General features: G+C 46.1%; 1 protein-coding gene across 1 annotated transcript in view; it reads left to right on the top strand.

The window, feature by feature from the left end:
* Positions 1-11,172, top strand: part of WDR88 (WD repeat domain 88) — a 47,235-nt gene that overhangs the window by 28,038 nt on the left and 8,025 nt on the right. The window contains 2 exon segments of the mRNA XM_017855052.1: positions 2,763-2,845; positions 6,440-6,508. Coding sequence (XP_017710541.1) covers positions 2,763-2,845; positions 6,440-6,508 — 152 coding nt within the window.

Raw genomic sequence — 11,172 nt, 5'->3', positions numbered from 1 at the left:
TATATATATAAATATATATATATTTTATCATATATAATTATATATAATTTTATTTTGTATATATTAATATATGTGTGTGTGTGTGTGTATATATATATATATATAATAAAAGAGGTAAAGAGGACCTCTAGTGGTCCAGCTCAGACTGGTTCTGGCCCCTGGCAGTCCTGGAGAAAGAGACCCTCTGTCTGATGGTGCCAGAACAAGTCCCAGGGAAGACTCCCATTGGCTCAGCTTGGGACACATGTCCATCTCTTAACGAATCACTTAGGGGGCAATGACAGCCTCTGATTGGCCAGGTCTGGGTGATTTACCCACTTGCAGAGCTAGGGTTTGGGGTCAGAACCCCCTGATGCAGAGGGACTAAGAGTAGGCAAGGAGTGTTTCCCCACAGGAAATTGGGGAGCTGTTGTCAGATAAAGGGACATAGATGTGAATGGGGGCAGTGACAGGAAGCCACCACGGCTAGCCAGCTCCAGGGAGGGAAGTGGGTGCTCTTGACACTCAGCAGCCAAACGTATGCTCCCCTATCCTAGTGAGAAGCTCTGTGTGTCTGGGGGCCTCAGCTGGCACACATGCCATTGGGGCCTGGCTTGAGAAGCGCTAGGGTGTTTCTGGGCAACTTTCCCTCTTCAGCAGCACCCCTTGTCTAAGTCCCACTGTGAGGCGCCCTACCAACTTCTGTCCTTGGCTTTATGGGGTTCAGAATCACATGCAGTTGAGCCAAAATCATGCCACTGCGCTCCTATACTCCAACCTGGGTGACGGAGTGAGACTCTGTCTCAAAAAAAGAAAAAAAAAAAGAATCACATGCAGTCAATCATTATTATTCCAGATTCTGTATTTGTGAATTTACCTTCTTGCTGATATCTATCTGGAAACTTAAAGTCAACATTCATGGCACTTTCGAGGTCGCTCACAGATGTGAAAAGCAGCAAACGACCTAAGTCACCTCCCAGCTGAGGTTGGACGAGGCAACACTCTGCCTTCTTGTTTCGCCTCCCACGTGGTAAAACGTCCTTTATGTGGTCTATTTAGTGCCAGCGTTTGTTTGTTTGTTTTGCTCCCTCTGTTGCCCAGGCTGGAGTGCAGTTGTGTGATCTTGGCTCACTGCAACCTCCGCCTCCTGGGTTCAAGTGATTCTCCTGTCTCAGCCTTCCAAGTAGCTGGGATTACAGGTGTGCACTACCATGCCTGGCTAATTTTTGTGTTTTCAGTAGAGATGGGGTTTCACCATGTTGGCTAGGCTGTTCTTGATCTCCTGTCCTCATGTGATCTGCCTGCCTCCGCCTCCCAAAGTGCTGGGATTACAGACTTGATTACAGACAAAGTGCCTGGATTACCACACCCAGGCTTTCTTTTGCTTTTTTTGATGATTTTCCTGTGTAAAATGGCTCCCTTGGCCACGTGTGGTGGCTCACAGCTTGAATTTCAGTGCTGGGGAGGCTGAGGCGTGAGTATTGCTTGAGTCCAGGAGTTCGAGATCAGCCTGGGCAACGTAGTGAGACCCTATCTCTACCAAAAAAAAAAAAAAAAATTTAGCTAGGTGTGCTGCCACCTGCTTGTAGTCCCAGCTACTGGGGAACTGAAGTGGGAGGATTGCTTGAGACCAGGAGTTTGAAGATGCTATGAGCTAGGATTGCACCACTGCACTCTAGCTTGGGTGACAGAGCAAGACCTTGTCTCTAAACATACATACATACATAAATAAATAAATAATAAATAAATAAATAATAAAATGATCCCTAACCACAGTGCTGAAGTGCTGTTTACTATTCCTAAGTGCAAGAGTGCTATGATGGGGAAAATGCATGCATCCATTCATGCATGAGTTATAGCTGTTGGCTGTGAGTTCAGTGTAAACAAATCAACAGTATATATGCAATAAGGTGTCTTTAAACAGAAACACACATAAAACAAGGTTACGTACTGATCAACTGATAAGAATGTGACCAGAGGCTCACAGGAACCTGACCCTGTATTTCCCCTAGGAGTGATGGTTCAGTATTTGCTAATTTAGTGTCTGCAAAAATTGCAGAGGCCGCCAACCTTTTTGGTGCCAGGGACTGGTTTCATGGAAAACAACTTTTCCACAAACGGGAGGTGTGGGGGATGGTTTCGGGATGATCCAAGTATATTACATTTATTGTGCCCATTATTTTTATTATTATTACATTGTAATATACAGTGAAATACAAGTAACCATCATGTAGAATCAGTGGGAGCCCTGAGCTTGTTTTCCTGCAACTAGACAGTCCCATCCGGGGCTGATGGGAGACAGTGACAGATTCATCAGGCATTAGATTCTCATGAAGAGTGCACAGCCTAGATCCCTCGCATGTGCAGTTCACAATACGGTTCATGCTCCTGTGAGAATCGAATGCTGCAGCTGATCTGACCAGAGGCAGAGCTCATAATATGAGCGGTAATATGAGAGATGGGGAGCGGCTGTAAACACAGATGAACCTTTGGCTCGCTTGCCCACTGCTCACTGTCTGCTGTGTGGCCCAGTTCCCAACAGGCCACGGATTGGTACCAGTCTGTGGCCCAGGGTTTGGGGACCCCTGTCATAGAACATAACTACCGTGAATGATGAGAATCAGCTGTAATTGGCTTGGGGTCATGGAACCACCCCAGGAAGGGGGTTCAGTGTCATCAGAATGAGCTGAGGTAGCACCTTGCCAAGGCATCTTCAGCTGGCTTTGGGCTCACTTGGCTTAGAAATATGACCCCCATCTCCACCCTTTCATTTTCTGTTGCAGGCTCTTTTCTCATTTCTGGAGGATTTGATAGGACTGTGGCTATTTGGGACGTAGCAGAAGGCTACCAGAAGCTCTCCTTGAAGGTACATGTGGCCAGCATGAGATTGAGGATCTGAGCTTCCCTCCTGAGTCCTTCCCGTGCTCAGTGCTGGGTGCTGAGCCACGGGACGCAGCCATGGGCGACACAGGTCTAGATGCCTCCATGGGCTGATGAAGGACAGACAGGAAGCCAGCAAACACACCACCGACAGTGAGGAGTGAAATGGAGAAACCACAACAGGGTGACATGATGGTGACAGATGCGGGGGACCCATCCACACTGCACGGGCAGGGAGAGCTTCCCGGAGAAGGAGGTGTTTGAGCTGAGCACAGAAAGGACTGCATAAGTGGGGATCTTGAAGAAGAAGGGCAGTCCAAGCAGAAGGAACAGCTGATGCAAAAACCCCGAGGTGGGAGTGTCCAAGAACAGCAGAAGTTACTGTGCAGGGCCGGGCGCGGTGGCTCACGCCTGTAATCCCAGTACTTTGGGAGGCTGAGGTGGGCGGATCACCTGAGGTCAGGAGTTAGAGACCAGCCTGGCCAACATGGTGAAACCCCTGTCTTTATTAAAAATACAAAAATCAGCTGGGTGTGGTGGTGCGAATCTGTAGTCCCAGCTACTTGGGAGGCTGAGGTGGGAGGATCATTTGAACCCGGGAGGCGGAGGTTGCAGTGGGCTGAGATTGTGCCATTGCACTCCAGCCTGGGTGATTGAGCGAGGCTCTGTCTCTAACAAAACAAAACCAACAAAAACCAGAAATTACCATGAAGAGGGATGCATACCATAGTGAGGCATGCACAGAAAGTGTGGGGCTCCAAAATGGGGATGTCAACTGGATGCTCTGGGGTACAAGTGAGAGGATCCCCAACTCAGAGTGGCTCTATAATAAGGGGATGTGTTATCTAACACAGCAAGAACCCACGATTGCCTCATGCTGTGGCCCTGTTCCCCCACGGGGCCCCGCACGCCAGGATTTCTGCACACTCCCTGGTTTCACAATCTCACTGTCACCTTTGGCTGGGAATGCGTGCATCCCTAATTCTTGGTCTTTCTCTCCCCAGGGACACAAAGTAGACATGTGTCCTCGAGCAGCCCATGTTCAGGTCCCTGGGGCTGGTCTATCTGAGCTGTCTTCTCCTAGGACTTGGGGAGACAAAGCGAGTTTACTCACGGCAAATAAACAGCTTAAAATGGAATGTTAAACCTCTCTGTGCTTAAAGTGTCTCTGTCATCTGGGCACAGTGGCTCATGCCTGTAATCCCAGCACTTTGGGAGGCTGAGGCTGGAGGATCATTGGAAGTCAGGAGTTCGAGACCAGCCTGGCCAACATAGTGAAACCCTATCTCTACTAAAAATACAAAAATTGGCCGGGCGCGGTGGCTCAAGCCTGTAATCCCAGCACTTTGGGAGGCCGAGACGGGCGGATCACGAGGTCAGGAGATTGAGACCATCCTGGCTAACACGGTGAAACCCCGTCTCTACTAAAAAAATACAAAAAACTAGCTGGGCGGGGTGGCGGGCGCCTGTAGTCCCAGCTACTCGGGAGGCTGAGGCAGGAGAATGGCGTGAACCCGGGAGGCGGAGCTTGCATAAGAATCTTATGGAGGAGGCTGAGGCATAAGAATCTCTAGAGCCTCGGAGGCAAGGCTGCAGTGAGCTGAGACTGCACCACTGGACTCCAGCCTGGGTGACAGAGCTGGTCGTTCTATTCTCTCTCCTCTTCTCTTCTCTCCTCTCTGTCTGTTCTCCCATCCCCAAACTCCTGTCCTTTTATTACACTAAGCGGTTTAACCTTCTCTCTGATTCCTTTTTCTCTGACCACACGATGGCCTCACTTTCTGCCTCTTTCCGTAAGGGGAAGGCCAAAGAAGGACAGAGATGCTGGCATAAAGCCCAGCCATCATTCAGTGCCTGAGGCAGCAATAGCAGCCATCTGCGCTTAACCCCCCACCCTTTTTTTTTTTTTTTGAGATGGAGTCTCTGCTGGAGTGCCGTGGCGTGATCCCGGCTCACTGCAACCTCTGCCTCCCGGGTTCATGCCATTCTCCTGCCTCAGCCTCCTGAGTAGCTGGGACTACAGGTGCCAGCCATCACACCTGGCTATACATATATATATATATTTTTGTATTTTTTAGTAGAGACGGGGTTTCACCATGTTAGCCAGGATGGTCTCGATCTCCTGACCTCGTGATCCGCCTGCCTCAGCCTCCCAAAGTGCTGGGATTACAGTCGTGAGGCACAGCGCCCGGCCTGCTCTGAGCTATTTACCTAGAGAAAACATCCCACTCCTCCTCTGCTTAAGCCACAGTGGATCAAGTTTACAGTTATTGGAAGCCAAAAGCCCCTCACTTACAGGGCCTCTGAGGGGTATTCCCTAGAACAAAGAATGCAAACGAAAACCTGAGACCAGCTGGGAATATAATATTTCTCCCCCAATCCTGCTAAACACCCAAGTACTATTTTAGAAAACCATACACAGTGGCACACAGATTTGTGGTCCCAGCTACTTGGGAGGCTGAGGCAGGAGAATCACTTGAGCCCAGGAGGTAGAGGCTGTGGTGAGCTATGATTGAGCTGCTACACTCCAGCCTGGGGGACAGAGTGAGACCCTGTCTCAAAATAAAAATAACTAACTAAATAAATATAGAATGGGCAGGGCGTGGTGGCTCATGCCTGTAATTCCAGCACTGTGCGAGGATTAGGCGGGCAGATCACTTGAGGTCAGGAGTTTGAGACCAGCCTGGCCAACATGGTGAAACCCCGTCTCTACTAAAAATAGAAACATTAGCTGGGCATGGTGATGGGCACCTGTAATCCCAGCTACTTGGGAGGCCGAGGCTGGAGAATCGCTTGAACCCAGGAGGTGAAGGTTGCAGTGAGTGGAGATTGCGCCACTGCACTCCAGCCTGGGCGACAAGAGCAAAACTCTGTCTCAAAAACAAACAAACAAAAAAACTCCCAAAAAACAACAGCAAAAAAACATAGAATATACATATATCCCACATCTTTACACTTTGTATTCCACCCTAAATGTTGTTGATGAAACCAAGGAAGTACAATGAGCTGCTCTGCTCTTTTTTTTTTTTTTTTTGAGACAGCCTCGCTCTGTCTCCCAGGCTGGAGTGCAGTGGCGTGATCATGAATCACTGCAGCCTCAAACTCCCCGGGCTCAGGTGACTCTCCCACTTTAGCCTCCTGAGTAGTTGGGATTACAGGTGCATGTCACACCATGCCCAGTTAATATTTTGTATTTTTAGTAGAGACGGAATTTCACTACATTGCCCAGGCTGGTCTCAAACTCCTGGACTCAAGCCATCTGTCCACCTCAACCTCCCAGAGTGCTGAGATTACAGGCATGAGCCACTGCGCTCAACCAGCTACTCTGAAATGTTAGCAACACTGGGTCCTTGACTCTTTGTTGTTTTTTTAGAATGGGACCTCACTGTGTTGCCCAGGCTAAAGTGCAGTGGTACAATCATGGCTCACTGAAGCTCCTACCTTCTGGGCTCAGGTGACCCTCCCGCCTCGGCTTCCCAAAGGGCGGGTTACAGGTGTGAGCCACCACACCCAGCTTGTTTTTGTTGTTCTTTCAGAATTATTTTCTCCAGGTTTTCATTAAAATTTGATATTTCTTCAGGGCCATAATGACTGGGTGATGGATGTTGCCATTAGCAACAACAAGAAATGGATCCTGTCTGCTTCCAAGGTAAAAGTGGCCAAGCTTACAATATCGATCACATTCGTCAGAATTGGTGATAGCGGAAGAGTTATTGCCAAGTATAAAATTCCTGGGCGGGTTCGGTGAGCTGTACCTGGCTGGGCCATAGTGTTCACGGAGCTGCCTGGGAATGTGGAGAGAATGTCCTTCCATCCGCAAATGCAAGGAGTTTCCAGGTATTTCTGTGTCTGCACTGTTGACATTTGAACTTTGTTGGAAAAAGAGTCTGACTGGATGGGTGAGCAGTGGAGCCAATGGGGGGCTTGAAGGGAAAGCATTAGCTAATGGATAAGCCTTGGAGACCACCCAGCTACTTGGGAGGCTGAAGTGGGAGGATGGCCGGAGCCTGGGAGGTCGATGCTGCAGTGAGTCATGATGGCATCACTGCACTCCAGCCTGGGCCAAACAATGAGACCCTGTCTGAAAAAAAAAAAGCTGGGTGTGGTGGCCGCTCATGTCTGTAATCCCAGCACTTTGGGAGGCCAAGGTAGGCAGATAGCTTGAGCTCAGGAGTTTGAGACCAGCCTAGGCAATGTGGCAAAACCCTGTCTCTACAAAAAATTAGCCAGGCATAGTGATGTGAGCCTAGAGTCTCAGTTACTCCAGGCCCAGCTACTTGGGAGGCTGAGATGGGAGGAATGCTTCAGCTTAGGAGGTTGAGGCTGCAGTGAGCTGTGACCATGCCATTATACTCCAGCCTGGGCAACAGAGTGAGACCCTGTCTCTTAAAAAAAAAAAAAAGTATTGAATATTTAAACTTTTGGCTAGGCACAGTGGCTCATGCCTGTAATCCTAGCACGTTGGGAGGCAGAGGCGGGAGGTTCGCTTGAGCCCGGAGATTTGGGACCAGCTTGGGCAACATGGTGAAACCCTGTCTCTACCAGAAATACAAAAAATTAGCTAGGAGTGGTGGTGCACACCTGTAGTTCCAGCTACTCAGGAGTCTGAGATGGGAGGATGGTTTGAGTATGGGAGGAGGAGGCTGCGGTGAGCCACAATCATGCCACGACACTCTATCCTGGGTGACAGAGCTAGACCCTGTGTCCAACAAATAAATAAATAAATTTTGTAGGTTATATTATATATTCTTAACATACATAGAGGTAAGACTTTAAAAAAGCAAACGCAAATAAAATAGAACTGATTAAACACATATCACTTATATTTAATATAAAGCAGTGACTTCATTCTGTGAGTCCAGCACCAGTTGGATACCAAAGCTAAGTACAAATGTCACAAGAAAAGAAAATTACAGACCAATATCTCCTATTAATATAGATGCAAATATGCTCAACATAATATTGGCAGATAAAATTCAACAGTACATTAAAAGGATTGTTTACCATGACCAAGTGGGATTTGTTCCAGGGATACAGGGTGGCTCAACATAAAATCAGTGTGACATATCACATTAATAGAACAAAGGGAAAAACACCTATACGATCATTTCAACTGACACAGAAAAGCATTTGAAAAAATCCAAAACCCTTTCATGATAATAATAAAAAACTCAGAAAGCTAGGAATAAAGGGAAAATTCCTCAACATGATAAAGAGTGTTTATAAAAAATCTGCAGCTAATGTGATTCTCAGTGGTAAAAGACTAAAATTTTTCTTCCTTAAGATCAGGATCAGGACAAGGGTGCCTACTTTCATTGCTACTATTCAGTATTGTACTGGAAGTGCTAGCCAGAGCTATTAAACAAGAAAAAAAAAAAAGGCATCCAAATTGAAAAGGAAGAGGTAAAATTCTCTTCCTTCCCTTTGTTCCCTCCCTCCCAACTTGCCTGCCTGCCTCTCCTTCCTGTCTTCTTCCTCTCCTCTTCTTTCCTCTCCTCCCCTCCTCTTTTCTTTTTTCTTTCTCTCTTTCTTTCTTTCTTTCTTTTCTTTCTTTCTTTCTCTTTCTTTCTTTCTTTCTTTCTTTCTTTCTTTCTTTCTTTCTTTCTTTCTTTCTTTCTTTCTTTCTTTCTTTCTTTCTTTTCCTTCCTTCCTTCCTTCCTTCCTTCCTTCCTTCCTTCCTTCCCTCCTTCCTTCCTTCTTTCCTTCCCTCCTTCCTTCCTTCCTTCTTCTTTCTTTCTTCCCAGGGTCTCATTCTGTCACCCAGGCTAGAGTGCAGTGGCATAATCTCAGCTCACTGCAACCTCTATCTCCTGAATTCAAGCAATTCTTCTGGTAGAAATGGGATTTCACCATGTTGTCCAGGCTGGCCTTGAGCTCCTGACTTCAAGTGATCTGCCGGTCTTGGCCTCTCAAAGTGCTGGGATTATAGGTGTGAGCCACACTGCCCAGCCAAAATGATTTCTTTTTTTTTTTTTTGAGATGGAGTCTTGCTCTGTCGCCTAGGCTGGCGTGCAGTGGCATGATCTCGGCTCATTGCAACCTCCATCTTCTGGGTTCAAGCAATTCCCCCTCCTCAGCCTCCTGAGTAGCTGGGATTACAGGCATGTGCCACTATGCCCGCCTAATTTTTTGCATTTTTAGTAGAGACGGGGTTTCACCATGTTGGCAAGGCTGGCCTTGAACTCCTGACCCTGTGATCTGCCCGCCTCTGCCTCCCAAAGTGCTGGGATTACAGGCATGAGCAACCATGCCTGGCCCCAAAATTATTTCTATTCGTAGGTGGCATGATCATAAATATAGAAAATCCCAAAGAATTCACAAGAAAGCTACTAAAGCTAATAAATGAATTCAATAAAGTTTCAGGGTACAAAATCAACACAAAAAAAGCAGTTGTGTTTCTATACACTAGCAATGAACAATCTGAAAAGGAAAAGCAATTCCATTTACAATGGCATCTAAAACAATACTTACGAATAAATCTAACAAAGGTGGTGAAAGCCTGGCACAATGAATACTATAAAATATTGCTTAAAGAAATTAAAGAAGACCTGAATGAATGGAAAGACATCCTATAATCATGGACAGGAAGACTCATCATTAAGATGTCAGTACTACTCAAAGTAATCTACAGATTCTGCATAATCCCTATCAAAATTCCAATAGCATTTTCATATGAAATTGCAAGGGACCCCAAACAGCCAAAACAATCCTGAAGAAGGAGAAGGAGAAGGGGAAGGAGAAGAATAAGAGGGAGAAGGAGAAGAAGAAAATTGGAGGACTCACACTTCCTGACTTTGAAGTTACTACAAGTCTATAGTAATTAAAACAGTGTGGTTCTGGCATAGGGACAGACATATAGACTGATGGCTTAGAATAGAAAGCCCAGAAATAAGGGATTTTGACAAGGGTGCTGAGACCATTCAATGGAGAAGGGACAGTCTTTTCAACAAATGCTTCTGGGAAAATTGGAAATTTACATGCAAAGGATGAAACTGCACCCTTACCTAATACTGTATAGAAAATTAACTCAGGATCAAACACCATAACTTGAGAGTTACACTGTAAAACCCTTAGAAGAAAACAGTAGAGAAAATCTTCATGATATTGAATTTGGCAGTGATTTCATGGATATGACAACAAAAGTATAGGCAATGAGAGCAAAATAGACAACCTAACCTTCGTCAAAATTAAGAACTTTTGTGCATCAAAGGAAAGACAGCTTAGAGAATGGGAGAAAATAGTTGCACATCATGTATCTGATAAGGGATTAATATGCAGAATACATAAAGAACTTTGAAAACTCAACAACAAAAAACAACCCAATTCAAGGATGGGCGAAAGACTCGAATAGACATTTCTCCAAAGAAGATATATAAATGGCCAAGAAGCATATGACAAGATGCTCAACATCATTAGTCATTAGGGAAATGCAAATCAAAAGCACTGTGAGGTACCACTTCACATCTACTAGGAGGTCTATAATAAAAAAACTCAGAAAATAATGAATGTTGGCAAAGGATGTGGAGCAACTGGAACCCTTGTGCATGACTGATGGGAACGTAAAATAGTGCAGCTGCTGTGGGAAATGGTCTGGCAGTTCCACAAAAGCTTAAATGGAACTACCATATGATCCAGCAACTCCACTTTGGGTGTTTTGTTTGTTTGTTTGAGATGCAGTTTCACTCTTGTTGCCCAGGCTACAGTGCAATGGCGTGATGTCCACTTACTGCAACCTACGCCTCCCGGGTTCAAGTGATTCACCTGCCTCAGCCTCCTGAGTAGCTGGGATTACAGGTGTGTGCCACTATGCCCAGCTAATTTTGGGTTTGTAGTAGAGACAGGGTTTTGCCATGTTAGCCAGGCTGGTCGCGAACTCCTGACCTCGGGTGATCCACCCGCCTCGGCCTCCCAAAGTGCTGGGATTATAGGTGTGAGCCACTCTGCCCTGTCCACTTTTGGGTTTATATTCAAAAGAACTGAAGGCAGGGCCTTACTGATACTTATATGCCAATGTTCACAGTAGCATTATTTATAATAGCTAAAAGGTAGAAGCGACCTAGGTGTTGGACGAATGGATACATGAAGTGTGGTCTATCCATACAAGGGAATTCAGCCATAAAAGGGGAAATTCTGACATGCTACATCATGGATGAATCTTGATGACATGCTAAGTGAAATAAGCCAGTCACAAAAGGGTAAATACGGTAATGATTCTTCTTAGATGAGGAATCCAGCATAGCCAAATTCAGAGACAGAAGGTAGAATGGTGGTTGCCAGAGGCTGGAGGGTGGGGAGAAAATAATTATTTAATGG

The sequence above is a fragment of the Rhinopithecus bieti genome, unplaced genomic scaffold (genome assembly GCF_001698545.2).
Source record: "Rhinopithecus bieti isolate Rb0 unplaced genomic scaffold, ASM169854v2 scaffold_39998, whole genome shotgun sequence".
Lineage (NCBI taxonomy): Eukaryota > Metazoa > Chordata > Mammalia > Primates > Cercopithecidae > Rhinopithecus > Rhinopithecus bieti.
The sequence above is the reverse complement of the archived record's forward strand: the minus strand, read 5'-3'. Positions and strand labels throughout refer to the sequence as shown.